General features: G+C 48.4%; 1 protein-coding gene across 1 annotated transcript in view; it reads right to left on the reverse strand.

Moving 5' to 3' along the window:
• LOC8032676 (2-acylglycerol O-acyltransferase 1) overlaps positions 1 to 16,299 on the reverse strand; it is a 69,971-nt gene extending 53,672 nt beyond the window's left edge. Inside the window, exon 1 of the mRNA XM_029973086.3 lies at positions 15,800 to 16,299. Within this exon, the coding sequence (XP_029828946.3) occupies positions 15,800 to 16,289 (490 nt within the window). The 5' untranslated portion in view covers positions 16,290 to 16,299. The remainder of the gene's footprint in view (positions 1 to 15,799) is intronic.
• Positions 16,300 to 18,272: the final 1,973 nt, after the last annotated feature.

Consider the following 18,272-nt stretch of genomic DNA (forward strand, 5'->3'; position numbering starts at 1 on the left):
TTTGCTTTAGAAAAAGTACTGCTGCAGACGCCAGCAGGTGCGGCGCAGAGAACTATGATCTCGGCGTTCTTTGATGCTTATATAATTTAGCATACGTAGGTGAAGGCACGGGCCCGAAAGCGCAATTCTGCACTGTCCTCGTGGCGCGAGCGCTCGCGCATAGAACCTACATTTGAAAGAAACGCGCTTGAGCAGAAACAATTGTAGTGAAAAGAAGAAAAGAAACAATGCTTCGGGGCCTTCGGGGGGACCGGTGGACGCGCTTCGCCAGGATCACTTCCGCGTGCTCAGTGTACTCAATGTTACTTTGCGTGTACTCAACCACCGCTGAAGTCATCCGGATATGTAAAAAGAGAAAAGAAAATGCGTCAGCATGTTCAGAAAATTTGAATTGCAGAAATTAGTTTCGATAATTAATACAACTCATTAAACAGGCTTCTGTATACTTGAAGTGTAGGCTAGCGAGAAAACGAAACTGACGAAAACGTGACGTGTAGCGACTATTCAAATTTATTTATAACCTGCAGTTCACCTTTGCAGTGGATTACATTAGAGATAAGAGCGCTTTCCTAAGGGCGGTAGGGGAAAATATTATATACGGGTAAATCTTGGACAGTCTTTTTGTATTTATGCAAAATATGACAGTGGTCACCAGCCTAATCGGTTACAAAAATTACAGCAGTATATAAGCTGGTGGTGACCACTTTCCGTGTGTATAGGAATGGAAAGTGTCAGTGTCTTGTGTTATACCTTGTGCTGTTTGTACACGCGCTCATGTAGACAATGCATATGTTACCTCTATGTCGCGAATGTGTGAAGTGTGGTGTGAAATTGGTGTATGTCTGGCGAGGCGCTCGCAATAAATGCTAGCTAGTTTCTTTTTTGTTAGTTTGAACGTTGTCCATTAGGTGGCGCTTGTCGCCGCCCAATTCAAGGAGTCGTGCGTTTATATGTCTATTTATTTGGGTGAAAAACATGGAGGCATTCCATGGCTCCACGGAGCAGCCTGCGGAGGCTTGGGTTCGGCTCTCGGTCTCTCTCTCGTCCCAGTAGGATCAGTACCACACCTGATCCGTCCCATAGCAAGTTGAACGGGTGTTCCGTGCGGTGTACAGCTCCAAGTGCGTGCACAGACGCGGTGAGGATTACCAGGGACTTGAAACTGGATAACGAATGCGAACAGGTGAGCAGGAGCGTTGAACGATCGGAACCGACGCCGCTTGAATCGGTGATGCTTCGCATCGGCGCTGTCAACCGAAAACGCCGAATCACTTACGGCAAGCACAGCAAGCAGATGCTCTGTTCAATAAAGACATCATTCCATTTGTCGCTGTACGATTCCTTTTTTGAATGTTTTCTGGCTGCGAAGCAAATGCAGCCGGCTGCGCGAAAGCAGTCTCGGACAAACCCGCGAATCCCCCACTAAGTGCGGTGCCGGTGCTTCGAGGCGCGTTTTGGAGTGCTTTAGTGCGCACGGAAGGCAGCGAACGGGCGCACGCACTTGAGAATCGTATTTTAGAAAAAAAGCAGTCCAGCTCGCTAGGCCTTACTCGTATCGCTCCCCTGTCGCTTGCCAGCCGCCATGTTTCTTTTGGGGGTGCTCACTTTGATTACCTGTTGATTGCGTGCCGTGTGACTGCCTTTGGGGTTGCTAGTATAACGAAGGGGGGGTAGCGATATCTGTGACGGCTTCTTACTACCCCAAAGGTCGTACCCTACGACAATCCTTTTGTTGCGAGTGTATAATCAACGTTGGCGGCATATAATCGGCTCCAGATCGCGTGGCCGCTTGTTCTGGCTGCGAGTTGCGGGGGTGAACGCTGCTTGTTTTTCTTTAATTTTTTCCTGGGACTTCTATTACGTGGGGTGAATAACGAACGCGTATTTTATAGGTCATTAACGTCAGGGATCCGTTCTAAGCGGTATTTGCGCAAAGTACAAACATTGTTGCATCGCCCCTTTAAAGGGGTCGTGAAACAATTTTCCTACTTCTTTTTCCTGTGAAATCACGTCGTCGTGACATTCTTCGGTACCGGTGCGATGACACTTAGCTTCCAGCGTGCTTTTTATGCACACCATAGAACTTGTCATTCCCCAGTGACGATAAGTTCCGTCAGGGCACTTACTGGCCACGAACGCGAATCCGAATATTCGTCGACAGATCTATTGTTGACGAGCGCATACGTCCGAGTGACACAGTTCTCGTGTCCAATGCGTGAGCTGGGCTCGGCTGACGTCAGGTTGGCACCGCTGACGCGCTTTGGGAACCGCGGATGTATCATAGTGAAAAGGCGAAGGGCTTTCGAAGGAAAGAAGGTACAACATAGTCCGCTATATTTTCAAATGTTCGTACCGAAAAGCTGGCTTTTGACTTTCTACCCTCTTCCTTTTGGCCAACTAAACGATATGCGATTAGTAAAGTCCCAATTTGAAATAATTTATTCCATCTTAAAATTCGTTTCATGGCCCCTTTGAAGGGACGGAAGAGCTGTCGCTTGCTTTCCAGATAACAAATAAAAAGAAACAATCACAAAATAACTCAAGACACTATTTTATCTCGTGTTATTTGATTACCTGTACGCGGGTGATCAAAGATAAAAAAACAATGTTGGATGAAAAAGTTATGTTTTACAGGCAACAATTGAGCAGAAATTAAGCAGTCTAGCTTTTGTTATTTCTTGTATTTTTGCAGACCATCTACGGGTTTGCAACGAACACAAACACCACGTAAAAATGAATGGTGACGTTGAAAAAACATTAGTTTGCACATTTGCGCAACCGCTGCGGAGGTGCGCGTCACCACTTTTCAGGTTTGTTACTGAATGAGCGCAACGAAGGTCAAGGGTCAAAGCTGTTGAAGGTGCTGACGGAATATCTGATGTGGGGTCTCGATTTTCACTTCTCAGCAATGAGGGTGGAGAGGTTAAAAATCCGCAGATAACATCTAAAATGAGGCGCCCCAGCCCCCCCTCCCCCCCCCCCCCCCCCCCTTTACTTTGGCGACACAGATGGCTCAAATGAAGCAGCAGACAACTCATAAGTCTCGGGCATTGGCATACCCTCTGTAGCACTTTCAGTAACCATCCGACACATATACTGCATCGCATCCTGCGATGGGCTAAACCCTAAGTTGCAGCCTGTCGGGTACCATTATAAAAAAAAAAAAAAACAGTGAGTGCGCAGGCGAGCTGGTGGATGTTGATCATGATGTAGAAAACCCGAGACTGTGGTAAAAGCAGGGAAACGGTGTCGAAGAGGGAAGACAGGGGAAAATAACGTCTCAAACTGTAGTAAAAGCAGGGAAACGGTGTCGAAGAAGAAAGACGGGGGAAAAGTACGTCTCTTTTGAGACGTTCTTTTCCACTGTCTTTCTTCTTCGACACCGTTTCCCTGCTTTTACCACAGTCTCGGGTTTTCTACACCATGTCATCATAAGCCAATTAAAAAAAAACAAGTGGTATATTGTTTCGTAGATACGCAGGTCTGAACAATATATCACGTGGTTTCTAATGGGCTCGGTGATGAAGCCGGCGGGCGGTAGCCTGGTAGCCGTAATGTACTATCGGGGAAAAATGAAATGCGAACAGAGGAGCGCGTGGCTCGCGGTACAGGCTGCGCCGCCTGGAAGTGAGCCTAGGAGCGAGGGTGCGTGGCCTACTTTGATGTGTTTACGCCCCTCCTTCTGCGCTCCCCAAGCTTCAGCAGTGCGCCTCTTAGTGCGCTGAAAGCTATCACCGCTATCTTTGCTGGCTCAGCGCGTGCAGTGCAAAGAAGCTCGCCGCACTCGCCGAGCAGGCAAAGATAGCGGTGACAGTTTTCAGCGCACTGAGAGGCGCACTGCCGAAGCAGGGGGAGCGCCAATCGAGAGGCGCGAACACATCGAAGTAGGCCACGCACCCTCGCTCCTAGGCTCACTTCCAGGCGGCGCAGCCTGTACCGCGAGCCACGCGCTCCTCTGTTCGCATTTCATTTTTCCCCGATAGTACATACATCTCTGGGGCAGACGAACTATAAATGTATTATTTGGTTCCACGATAAGGTCATCAAAAATTTGCGAATGCCGCAGATGGCGACGTTCAGTTGGTCCCGTCTTTTAGAGGCACACGTGACAAACTTGATAGCGTTTGCGACACGTCACGCGCGGCCCTTCACCAATCGCCACGGGCGACGAACTCGGTGATCAGTTAGCCGATGAAGGTGTTAGCCCCAGATGTATATTGACCCGCGGCGATGACAGCGTAAAACTCTGATGGTCGCTTGTTGGCTCTATTTTCCCACCAACAACGATGACAGCAAGGAAGCAAAAAAAGGCACTGCCAGAAGCTTGCCGCTTCAACAGCGAAAGAAAGCTCTACAGATATCGAGGTAAGACGTTTCGTTTAAATGGACACTGACAGGGTATTTATGCTCGACAAGGTTTTTATTTGTACATGACATATCAGAGCCCAACTACAAAAAAAACACACTTTGCGACTCGAATTTTTTTTTTCCGCCCGAAAAACCGTTGATCAAAAACTGGCCGGTTTGAGTCGCGCTCACTCTCTCCTCCGTGGTCGCGTGCCGTTTTCTATTGTTTAGACACAAATGGGTCATCGAAGGCACGTACTCAATATTAAAATTAGGAACAAAATATGATTCCCATATTTGTGTTTTCTAAAAAGACGCAAATACGTTGATTGAAGAAAAAAAAAAAAGTTGCACAGCCACCTGACTTCCGCAAACTTTCTCCTCCTCCATATACGTGGCTTGCACATGACGTCATTTCCGTTGCCCCCCAGAGAAGAGGGGAAGAAGGAGCTCCCCTCTTATCAGGATCCTCCTTTGTGCCTCCCGGGTTTGCACAGGCGTCGCCATTCTCCTCCCAGGAGATTATAGAAGATTACCCTGTCACTCAAAATTCTTACAAAAGCAGCTTCCCTCTCCTCCTTTTACTTGGTGTTCAAATGTGTGCGATGTGACGTCAGTGCAAGGAGCCTATATCTTCTTCCTCCGCAGTTCAGTTTCGGTTTCGAGCAGTTGCGTTTCTTTACTTTAATATAAATATACGTCACGGTGTATTACAATATTGATTGGGTAGCCTTCTGACACCATAATAATTGCCTGGCAATAAAACTATAACGAAACTTTTGGGTGGTAAAGTATGTCCATCTTCCTCTGACGAAGGCAGCGTAATACCTTAAGAAATCTTAAAGTGGCGATGCAAAGATTTTTGTATTTTGCGCAAATACCGCTCAGAACGGATCCCTGCCGTTAATGACGTGGGAAATACCCGTTCGTTTTTCACCACACGCAATCGAAGTCGCAGAAAAATAAAGAAAAACGAGCAGAGTTCACCTCCTCAACTCGCAGCCAGAACAAGCGGCCACGGGATCTGGAGCCAACCATATGCCGCTAATGTTGATCATAGCCACGCGCTGGGGTTGGCAAAGCACAGGACACGCGCTGACTTCAAGACATTGTTATGGTTCAGCTGTTGTCGTCATTGCAGCGATTGGACACGGGCCACTACCCGAATGCATCTCGAGCTGTCGATTATCACGAGCCCAAATCGAGTGTCCACGCCATGCTCGGGTCCAATCTATGAGCCTCATTCAAATATCGTCACTTGGCGCTACTGCTACCGCCCAGCTACGTCATCAGGTTTTGCGAAGGAGAGATTGAATTGATTGAAGTCCTTTAATGACAAGGATGGCTCGAGGCCGCAGTGGGGAAGAAGGGGAAGGGGGGGGGGGGGGGGGGGGGGAAGGGTGACCGCGAAGTGATCGCCGCCAAAATTCAACCCCCTGGCCAGCAACCATTTGTTGCTGTTTGCGTCTACTACAGGCCAAACACAGGGAGAGCACGACAGGATGACTTTCAGTGGGTACGAGACATCCAACAACGGGCGGGTTCCCACCCCATCATAATTGGGGGTGATTTTAACGCCCAACACCCCGCATGGGGCTACCGCAAAGCAGACCCCAGAGGCAATGCCCTTCACGACGCCATGGAAATGTCCGCTCTCGATTTGGTTAATGCACCTGACACGGCCACAAGAGTGGGGCTGCACTCCCGACAGCGCGACACCACACCGGACCTTACCTTTGCGACTCCAAGATTTGTCCGTAAATGGGACACAATGTCCATCACCTGGGGCAGTGATCACTATCCGATCCTCATTACCCTTAACCGCAAGAAGATGCGAAAGCGAAGCGCGCACGCGCGTATCGACTGGAACATTTACCGCCAGCTTACGCAGCAACAGCCTTTCGATTCCTTCGAGCAGCTCGCCAGCATCATATACAGCGCTAAGCCCGCGGCGTCAGAGATGATTGAATGCGACGAGACAACAACGTGCATGGACGCACACCTTGCAAACCTCTGGAAAAGAGTACATGAACTCACGCACCGGTACCGCTATGGCGGTAAGCGCCACCGCGATCTCATGCAGCTTAAAAATCAGTATAAAACCATACAAGCCCACCAGCAGCTACTTGAGACGGAGACGTGGCACTCCACTTGCGCGAAGCTCGGAGAAATTCCTGGGCTTCAGCGCCTATGGGGCATTCTCCGCAGCATGCTCGGGAAGAAGAAAGGACAGCCCCCACTGAAAGGCCTTCTACTGCAAGGCAACCCAGTGGAAGTGGAAACGAAGGTAATACGGACCTTCTTCCCGCACGCTCGCGACAGCCCAGCACCCGATCTTCCGGAGCGAACAATAACAAACCTTGACCCAGGGCTTGACGCTCCCTTCACCTTGGGGGAGCTTACCGCGGCACTATTGAAAAGTAAGGCCCGCTCAGCCCCAGGACACGACAACGTCAATTGTCAAGACCTTCGAAATCTTCCTCTTTCAGCACAACAAAAGCTACTTGACATCATTAATGACACCTGGGAACAGGGCTCTGTGCCTGATACACTCAAGCTTTCGCTCATATATCCGATACCTAAAGGCAACAAGGACCCCACCAAGCCCGAGAACCTACGCCCCATATCACTTACGCCAACGATATGCAAACTTATCGAACGAATGATACTCGCCCGGATGCAACACTACCTCGAATACGTCCAACCGGGCCTTCACCCGGCGCAGGCAGGCTTTCGTCCTAACATGGGTACGCACGACTGCCTCTGGCTTCTGCGACGAGTGATCAACAGGAAATCCCGGAAACTCATGCCTGACTATGTCCTGGCCATTGACATGCGAAAGGCCTTTGACAACGTTCGGCAGGAAGTCATCCTTCATGAACTGGCTCAGAGATATCCCAGCCAACGAGCCTACAACTGGATTCGTTCTTTTCTTCACAGTAGACCCATACGCCTTCACGGAACCGCACCGGGGTGGACGCCATGCACATTCTACCTTGACAGAGGCGTGCCCCAGGGCTCGATACTCGGGCCAATGCTTTTCAATCTCGCCATGGCAAGGGTAGCGGATGCCTTGGAACGAGACACCACGGCACGATTTACTATTTATGCAGATGACATTACAATATGGACTGAAGCTAGCGACCACCTAGATGAACAACAAATGCAAACTGAACTACAAGCAGCAGTCCTAAGTCTAGAGAAAACCCTAGATGAACTGGGGCTGCAACTATCGCCCGAGAAGGTCGAACTCATCAGCATAGACGGAAAGCGCGTCACCAACCCGCGGAAGCAAATCACCCTTGTGCTCGGCTCGGCACCAATCACCTCAACAAATGGACATATTCGCATCCTTGGCGCCCAGGTCGCTAGCTGTAATAGCACACACAAGTGGATTCAAACATTACGTAAGAACTGGACACCCCTCCTTCACGCCGTCCGCCGCATATCCAACAAGTATGGCGGGGCGCGACAAAGCTCAACCGCAACCCTTGCGCGTGCGGTTGCAGTAGGCAGAGTCCTCTATGGGGCGCCGGTATACGAACTCTCTCCGAAAGACCTACGCGACATAGAACAATTACACAGAGCCACCCTGCGTACAGTAACGGGGCTGCCCAAGCACACTAGGATGACCCTCCTCCATCAGTTGGCACCAATACCTCCGATCCAGACCATCATTACCGAAGCCTGTATCCGAATGCAGTCCCGCTTGGACAACTCCTACCAGGGAAAGCTGACAACCCTATGGGACCGAAGGCGACGGTGCGATACAATGCCGGACGTCAGTGGGATCATTTCACACTGGGAAACTGCCCCGCATGGAAGCTTCACCAACCGCCCTATGCTCAGATTGGCCGCAGAGGTTAGGCGCAGTCGAAGCTGCCGGCACGCTAGCAGTGCAGACATTGTCAACGTCTATACGGACGCAACGGCAAGAAACGACAGAGTCAGCATGGCCTGGATCTGCGACACCGACCCTCGCATACAAGGACAGCACTCATGTGCTCTCCCACAGGGCACCGCACTCCATGCGGAACTCCTCGCCATTTGGGGAGCACTGGAGGACGTACAGAACACAGCTTTCACTGACAGAGACGCGACCCTCCGACACCAATATCGCATCTTAACCGACTCCTTCGCAGCGGTGCAGGAACTATGCTCCTCCACCACGGAAGACGCCACAGCGAATCAAATTAGAAAAAGACTGCAGATGCTTCAAGAATTTGGAATTAAGGTAACCATACTCTGGACCCCAGGACATACAGCGAATGACGGGGGTAATGCTGCGGCGCATGCAGCAGCCGTACAGGCACGCGGGACGGACCACACTTACGCCACCCCGCACCCCGACAATCCAACACTCCAGACACCTTATCACCTGGATCCGACCGAAACACCCTTGAACAGGCATATAGCGTACATGCACTTCATTCGCACCTCCATTAAGACCGCTAGCAAACAGCGTATCATGGAGGCTACACCCCAGACGCCTGTCATCAAAGGACTTTCTAGGCAGCAAGAAGTTTTTATAAACAAAGTCATCGCGAACGCGGCCTACACACCACACATAATCAGTAAGTGGCAGCCGCCACCTGTGTCAGCCGCACCACCAAGATGCAGCCACTGTCTCCAACAGTGCCGCGCAGATTTGTGGCATCTTATAAAGTACTGTCCTGCCTTCGCACGGGGCCGAGACCGCATCGACGACCTCCAAGTGACCTCTCTTGCAGCCCTTACTGCTATTATACAAACAGACGATGATGCCCAAAAGGCGGTCGCAGATCATGGAAAAATCAGTGGCTTATACCGAGCGGTGTAGTGCGAGTGGACTGCCCTAGTACCCTGCCAGAGATTGAATGAAAACACTCGGTTTTGTCGTCGAAATTACAGCGCAACAAAGGATTTTCTTGGTCAATGGCGTTGCGTGCGAGTATCCTTGAGTCCCTCTAGTGCCAGTAAGCTCGTGTAAAGTGCTTGGGACTTTTGGGCTTGGGCCAGCCCAAAAGTCCGAGCCCTGACCGACTTGAGGCCGGGCCCGGGTCGAGAAGTGCATGTTTTTCACGGGCTCGGGCCGGGCTCGGGACTGTGACAAAAACAATTTCGGGCCAAGCCGACCCGCCCAGCCGGGGCCGCCCAAGCCAACCAATCCGAGTCGGGCGTGCAAAAGTTTGAAAATATTAAAAACACGACTCGGCTCGCTGTTATATCGCCCCTGTCAGGCGGGTGGGGGGGGGGGGGGGGGGGGGGGGGGGAACTTAGTCGGGATTTCGTCTACAAAACTGCCTGAACGGCCCGGCTTCGGGCTCACATTTTAAGAACGTATTCCGTGTACCCACCTGGCCGAGTCGGCCGGGCCTGAGAATTCCTGCACGTGCAGTGCTCTAGCGTAGAGCTTGTTGCAAGCTGCTCGTTGCAGCTGTTTACCAGAACGGCCATTGGAGAATGCAATGTTCTCCGACCTCCGAGAGGAGCCAAACGATGATCAGATTGCGCTTTAATTGCCCACAATCGTCACTATATTTTAGATAGCTAATTTTAGATTCTCGAAATAGTGCGTGTTTGAATTTTTAGATAATATACTGCAAAAAAATATGCCGCTGTCCGAGTATTTAGGTAAAGAAAATATTCGCAGTGCAGAAATCGAGGATCTTCGGCTCGATCTCTGCACGTGCCCCTTTCGATGTCGATGGGCATTGTACCGGCCTATGGTCTTGTAACAATGCTGTGGGATGCATGTTAAATATGACAGGCTAGCTTCCCCGTGTGCCGGCTAAATATTTCACCTGCACCGGTAACCATGCAGCAATAAATGGGCAGACCGCCCTCATGGCTGTGAGGTGGTGCCTATAGGCACTACCTCACAGTCATGAGGGCGGTTTGTCTCCCAAGCTCGTATATCTATACAAAACAAAACAAAAAAAAAAAACTCTGTAGTTCTCATTAAAAAAATCCACCTTTTTTTTATTTAGTATATGATGGTGTTGTGTTGTTGCTTTCACGGTGAAACAAAACGTGAGACAGCGTGGGAGCTCGAATAATAATGAGAAAATAATATTTTTATTGTCTCAGTGTTACGATGTTAAAATGAATGTTAATCTATTTTGCTAATATTTCGTTTCCATTTCACAGCTCCATGTGAAATCGGACGCACTGTTCTGAACCAGGGCTCACGCCACCAGCAAGCTCATCAGCCTCGAGTCTACTCAATCTACTCAGCATCACCACCACCAATCCAAGCGATGGAAGCTCCACCTGTCTCTCGAACGATGAGCGACCATACACAGCTCAGGTCTGCCATATTCGACTGGACGAACTTCCAGTAGAAGGTAGAAGAATAATTTAGGTTGGGCATTTTATTACTGAAATCTATACTCTTGAACGCCATGATTGCCCGAAGGATACGCGTGGCACATTTCAGTTTGTACATGAGCGAAGGCTGGCCTTATGCTCGTAGTTTAGGTTTGTGTGCACGCACTGCAATGAAGAACGGGTCATTTCGACTAAGCACTCGAAGTAAACCAACATCAACGAGGCTGCTTCAATGAGCACCTTATGCACTGGAAATGGGTTCAGCTCGATGGAAGAGATATTCTATCTCCTGAAGATTTCTTGCATGTCGCCGAAAATATGCAGCAGGTATGAAGAAAGCATAGGGTTGAAGTGGGCAAACTCTTTGCTCTCTGAAATGGTCGCGGCTGGAAAAAGGAGCACATAATGCCATGAGAAATCGGAGACTACGCTGAGGATGGAGTGCCCTACATAACTGTCGTCGCCGATGGTGCCTGGGCCCACTGCAGTTACGGCCACCGATATACGTCAAGCTCAGGTGTTGCTGTCATCATTTGCTAATGAACAAGAAACATCCTATACCTCCCTGTTCGTAACAAGTATTGATGTACTTGCAATTTTTACATGAGCAAGAATGCGACTCCACGCAATCACGCCTGCTTCAGAAACTGGGACGGACCTTCAACTGCAATGAAGTCTAATATCGTCGCCGAAGGACTCCGGGAAAGCCGCGATATGCATGGCTTAGAGCACAGAAGAGTTATAGAAAATGGAGATTTTAACGTCGAAAAGGCCTTCAAAACCATTGTTGATTATGGAAGAATGACAACAAATGTGTCTTGAGTTAACCATGTTATTAAGAACTACACCAAGTCAGTCTACGGCATAAGGAGCTCAGGAGGAAGTCACGCAAAGCATTTGACAAATGTAAAAATTGTAAGATTGACAGCCGCGGCAAAAGGAGCTGTCTCTACATCCGATGCACTCAAGCATACAACGCAAGAGCTCGCCAGAAATCTGCGAAATGAACCAATACATGTATTTAACGCATAACGACTGCTTCTCTAACTATACTGTCAGCAGCGTCAGCAGCAAGCATCAACACCATTTGAAGATCCCCCGTTCACGCTACAAACATACCTGATGAGGACCACGAATAATCTCGCGGAAAAAGCTTCTTCACTTGCTGTGAACTCTACCAGTCATGTGGAGGAAACTACATGTCTGGAGTCTCAACATTTTCTGGTGGAAATCGCGTAAACCACGGGCGAAGAGGATCGTACCAATGACGGTGTGTTGGAGCAGTAATCTCGTACAACGGTGGGAAAAAGTCGATGGCATCCTCTTCCATCTACTTCTTCTACCTGAAACGGTACCTCCGAAAAGTGAAGAGAAAGCGTCTGGCCGCCACATCATCCAAGCATCGCGCTCAAACCCTCGATGGAAATCCAAAGTGAACACGCCGGATGGGACGAACAGTACGGACCTAATGCTGAACAGCCTCAAGCCGAACCTTCTGAAGAGGAGAGTTCAGCAAAGGTCCAAAGGAAACTAGCCATGCTTCAAGTCACCGGCCCTCAACAACATCAGCTCTAGAGAGCAGCAGTCGGGCAGTCTGCGAATGAAAGGTGGGCTCTCGAAAGATGAGATCGCCTGACAGCTTCCATGTACGGGGAGGTTTGCAAGCGCTTACCAACGACGCTCTGCGGCAAACTGCTCCTTTGCATTCTCTACGCGTCACCATTCCTAACAGCCTCCATGAAGCGTGATAAAAAAAAAAAATTGGCTCAAAGAAATTCAGGAGTACAGGCAAAAGACAAACAACATCGTAGAAAGATGCGGTTTATTTATGGACATAGAACAGTGATATTTTGCGGATTCTCCCGACGGCTTGATTAGAGACGATGGACTCATTGAAGTGAAGTGCCCCGACAGCAAGACACTGCTTGAATCGTCGAAATCAAGCAAAGGTTTCGGCCTTCATTCTGGACAAGACTCAAATCTGTTCCTCAAGAATTTTTTTCATTTTTTTAACCAGAATTATGTACAACTGAACATTTTGAAGATGAGGTACTGCTTTCTCGTAGTGTGGAACTCAGGCGACACTCATACAGAAGTTGTCCAGCGTGGTGAGAAATTCTGGCATGACCACGCTTCTACGGTTGCTTTTCTTTTACAAGGTATGCCTGCTACCGGAGATCACCGACCCCGTGTTCTCTACACATTAGAAATACGAGAGCCATCTCGTACTCTCTAAGCAATAAAACAAAAAAAGACAAAAATGTTGAGTAAAAGAAGCAAAAAAGAGGCCAACATCTACTTCTATCAATGACAAGGAACAGCTCTGTAACCTTTTAGATGACAGTACATCGTCCTGAATATTTCATCTGAACTGAAATACCGTTGCCTGTATAATGAAAACATGCCATTCACAAGGTTACAACTGTAACACCGTTACGCGAAGTGTTTTTGCAGAATTATAACACTCCACAGATATTTTCGTATCACCGCAAAATCACAGCTGGTAGCAAGGGTAAAAACTGTAAGATGTCGGTTGTTTATCGTTTTAGAGAACTCTGTCACTGGCCAATGAGCGTTGGATTTCTGTACTTATGTCCTCAGGAAGTGATCGCACCACAAGCGCGTTTTGTGAAAAGTATGTATCGGGTCAGGAATCTGTGTGTGTTTGTCGCGTTGACATTTTTCATCCAAGGTCGACTCCCGTGCTGACGTGTCTCTTGAGAGTTCAGCGAGTGAATATTCTTTATTGATTTTTGTGGGTTGTATCATCCGCTTTGTTTTAAAACTCGCGTCTTATCAACGAGTTCCGTCATTTCAGTAGCCATTTAAAATTAAAATGTTCTGGCGATAAGAATTTTACCACGTGTTGTGCCTTGCGTTCTTTGACGTCAATTCCGTTATAATAATGTTATAATTTTGTATACGTAATGACTCGACGTGTCAACAGGTAGGAGCCATTTCTGGGCTGCATGGCTTTTCGCAAGAGTTGCAAGATAATATCTGTATATAGCTTCCTTCTTGGCAATCTGCCGTGCCATCTGTTTTCGATTATTCGTAACACATGGTACTGCATGAGAGCCTTCTGTGTATTTCACTGAGGGCGTATAGTGTTAAAATATAGTTTTGTATAATATGTACAGTGCCGCATTGTTGCGCATTCTTTTTGCTTCGCAATAATAAAATGATGGAAGTATACTATGTTGTTTCACTCTTTTGCGTATTTTATTTGTTATACCTCAAGTTTTTTTTAACTCGTTGCTAAAACTTCAGACCATAAACATAAGTTTCCAATGTGTGCTGTTCCACGTTCAAAAAATGATTAACGGCATTCATGCGCGTTTGTGATAAAAGTTTCAAGCAGAACTAACAAAAACGTATACAACTCATCAAGCATAGCAAAGCCAAATCTACTATTATTTACCCCGTTGGGATCTGTCGACGTTTACATTATTGGTTGTAGTTGATAAGACACTATCTTTATCATAGGGGCCGTGATTTTTTTAGCTTTCTTCAATTATTATTTAGAATTAATCTTTGACGCTTGTAACCTGGGCAATACGCAATCGTTTTTTTTTTATCTTCTTTGCGCATTGACAGTCATCAAATAAAAATATAAAGATAGGTATAGTCGACCAAGAAACTGCACTCCATAAGTTGAGCTAATACAAGTTTCACGCCATGATCCCCGGGAACTTGACAAGACGGTGGCACAACGTGTTGGCGATGAGCCGCAACTATCGCCCTATGACCCGGCACCCCCCCACTGTGGGTTGCAACACATCTACCAGGACGCCGGTTACCGTGCACCTGAATGTCCCAGCGCAGTTGAACTGCGGCGCGATCAAGAGCTGTAGCATTAAAGGGATCGGAAGACCACGACTGCTCTCTCGCACAGGAACTTTAGAAGTCTGGCCATCGTCGCTTTTGTTAAGCAGTAAAGCGCGAAAAATTTGCGGTCGTAGAACACCACCATCGTTTTCAGCCGGTTTTTGAAACGACTGAGTGACAATGGAAGGCTCTCATCTACGCTGGGTTGCAGGAGTTCGTAGGTATTGATGCCAAAATTTACGATTTCCGTGAATGACGTGTCGGCTGCCACGACACCCAAAGACCAATTCGAGTCTCGAAGAATATCTTGAAATAGCTCCGAAACTACCTCGAGATATTGCAGAGAATTCCGGGTGTTTTCTCAGTCGAATGAGGTTTCAAGTCGAGTTTAAACTATGAAGCACAAAACTGTCAAGTGGAGTTTAAGCGGAGTTTCGAGGCGAGTAGCGTTTATGAATTCGGCCGTCAATGTTTAAGGTGAGTAACACAGTTGAAATGCAGACGCGCTTGAGTACTGAACCCAGGTCTGGGCTAAAACTTTCAAACCAGACCTGAGTGAAGCTCAAACTTGCAAACTTCGTTTCACCTAAAGCCCAGGCGCAGCCAAACCTCCGAGCTGATGGGACCAATCAGACAGAGTCAAAAGTGCATTGTCATCATCTGTTCGTCATATTACGTGGTTATCATCGTTGAACCAACCATAACCAGAAGGCGCCTAGCGATGTGCACTTTTAACGCTATTGACGCTCAAAACTATGCATCAATGAGTAGCTCATATATGCGGAAAGAGTGCTTAAACAGGAAGAATGCCTTACTTAGGGGCAAGAACAATCGTGGACACGTAACAAAGCCGTAGTGTAAAATCTTCGGCGCCAGTTTAAAGAGGCAGACGCGGGCGAAGATAGTACACGAAGGCTGCATCAGCGTTTGGCTGGAAGCCCTGTCCGACCTCTGATAACGGGATCACACTGTCAATATGTCATACAAAAGACAGTCTGCAGACACCGTCTGAGGCCTACCTTCTATGATGGTCCTGGAACGCTGGTCCTACAAAAAGTGCCTGGAGGCATCTTTGAAGCATAGAAAGCGAACATGCTTCGAAGATCCTTGAGGCATGTCCCCGGATATTTATGGCATATCTGCACGGAACACCTTGTCGTTTTACGTTGTATGAACAGTGTGAACTGTGGCGTTACATGACGCTAAAGAACACAACAGTATGGCCTTTCTATCTAGGGGGTGTTATAGTGCCTGATGCCTCCGCTGTAGGGGTGTCGACACTCCGGTGATGTGCTGGTGTTCACCCGGTACTCACCGTAAAGCAGGCAGAGTTCCCTCGACAAAGGACAATGGACGTTTATGTTGAGCGTGAGCAGCAGCGTTGTGATGCCCGGGTAAAGCTCGCTGAAGCCCGTCGCGTCAGTGCCGAAATTGAGGAAGGCACCCACGCAAGAGATGCCGTGCGGATGGTAGCCGAAGATGTAGTTGCGGTTTGGGTCCAGCTCGCCCGTCTTCACCAGGCTCACCGGGTAGTAGTCCCGGGCGTACTTCCAGACGAGCCACCGACGCACCCAGCCGTTGGGGCGTCCTCCGCGCTTGGGCGTCTTGAAGTCGTAGACCATCCAGATGGTGTACAGCAGCGGAACGTAGTAGAAGGGCGTGAAGAAGAGCAGGTACGCGAAGAGCGCCGCGCCCCACACGACGTTGAGGAAGAAGAGGAACGCGCAGAACAACACCGCCAGCGTCTGCATCCGCCGCTTGAGCGGTATGTTAAGAGGTGCGAAGTCGACGCCCAAGGCCCTCATGGTACTTGAAGCACTGCACATAGTTCCAGTGAATTCGGAAAGCACGTCAGTGTTCAATATTAAACAGAAAGAATGCCAAAGGTTAAAGAGCCAGTGCAACAACATTTCAATGGAATGTTTCTTGCTTGACACGCCGACCTACGATCTGTGGGTAAATCTGTAAAGCGTCTAAAAGAGGCTTTACACACCTGCCAAATTACATCCGCCATTGCTGATTTTCTTTTGTTTTACAGAGATACCGAGCCACCAAAAACTGGCGTTGACGAGTCTCGCGAAAGGCCAATGCTGGTGAGGAGGAAAGAGTGGAGTCTCTAATAGCACTGAGCTGGCCTGCTATGGTAAACACGAAATGAAGTAAATGGAATAAGAGTTAACAATAACTGAAGGGCGGTTATACAGGCTCCTATGCACAGCTGCTGTAAAGCATCTATACTTCGTTCCAGATTATACCACGGTGAAGAAACATTTAGGGGATGGCTCTCTGTACGACGCGGCGACCACATTATGTTCGGCACACCGAGCGCTTCACTCGCACGGGGATAGGTGGCACCCAAGTATCGGGTCCCTTCCAAACCGACCGCTCCGGTTGCTTCGCCTGAGTGTTTTAGTAACGTCGATTCCAGCGCTTCAGCGAGTGACACCGGCGGGTTGCGGGCTGCTCGTTGCTGCCTGAACATACCAAGTTGTGTATATACTACGTTTATTTGAGTACATTACCAGAGCCGCCAGCGGGAATCAACTGTAGGGATGGCTCACAAGTCTGTGTTGGAGAAATTATCGAGTGCGTTGCGTTCCCACTGTAGTACAGCCTGCAAGTTCACCTCCTCTTTGCGCACCTCTTGAGTTTGTTTTCCCGCGACCTCAACGAATGACGTCATGGAATTGACTGCTTCGTCATCACGCATTTTCTACGCGTTCTCTATGTCGCCCTTTGGTTGGCGGGCCCCTCATTGCGTTCCGATGCGCCAAAGAAGCATATTAGAACACTTGCTGGCCGAACGGCTTACCATGCCACAAACGTGCTGGCGAACGGGCAGCATCTCGCATGTATCCTTGTAACAGTTTTGACCCACGTATATATTTTCTTTTTTTTCTTTTTTACTTACCACTGCTTCACTTTGAAAGTAAAATGCCTAAAGACAGAAACAGAGGGGGATAGATACAAGGACATGGTGTACTTTCAACTAAAGCTTTATTTTGGAAACACACAAGTGAAAAAAAAATAAAACGTATGCGCTAAAAGCATTAAAAGTAAAAAAGACGACGCCACCTAATGCATGACTTGCTCATGGCGGATATACGCAAACCTCTTATTAGAGGGCGCTAGCAAAGGGGCGCTGACACAAACATCTTTTCCATACAATTTTGCGGGCCATTTTTTTTCGCTCATTATTTTTGTGTTTTTTTATCTTGTTTGCATTCGCAGTGGTCACAGTGTACTGCCAAGTGACCAGACGGGGTATGTCTGGTGGCGGCGGAGTGTTCTCTTAATCTGTCAATGATGCACCTCTCCGTTTGGCCCATGTATGCTTCCTCCCACGGAAAAGAGGAATGGCATACGTCACACCATCGATACATTCCAAGAATCTGAGTTGTGCTGCGCTTCGTGCATATTCCCTCTGTCTACGCCGACTCATCTGAGATTTCATTGATTGCTTTGCACAGGTTGGGCTAGTTCATTCAGCGCAGAAACGACAACCGGTATATGGAAACGATTAGTCACTTTCTTCAGGTTGTGTGGTAATTTCTTTATGCAGGTAGGACCACAGGTCTGGCCTTCCTCTAGGGTGAACCGTCTTGCTGCTCGTCACGGCTTTTAGTTTTTATATTTCTTTGCGAGGATCTCTTCAGGCAGGTTTACACATTTGCGTTGGTTGCATTCGCACACAACCAAACGACTGTAACGACAAAGTAACCGGGACAAGTTTTCGCCGCACACAGCATGGCAAGCGATCCCAAGAGTAGCTTCGCGAAGCAATCCAC

The sequence above is a fragment of the Ixodes scapularis genome, unplaced genomic scaffold (genome assembly GCF_016920785.2).
Source record: "Ixodes scapularis isolate PalLabHiFi unplaced genomic scaffold, ASM1692078v2 PGA_scaffold5__190_contigs__length_132052651, whole genome shotgun sequence".
In the NCBI taxonomy this organism is placed as follows: Eukaryota; Metazoa; Arthropoda; class Arachnida; order Ixodida; family Ixodidae; genus Ixodes; species Ixodes scapularis.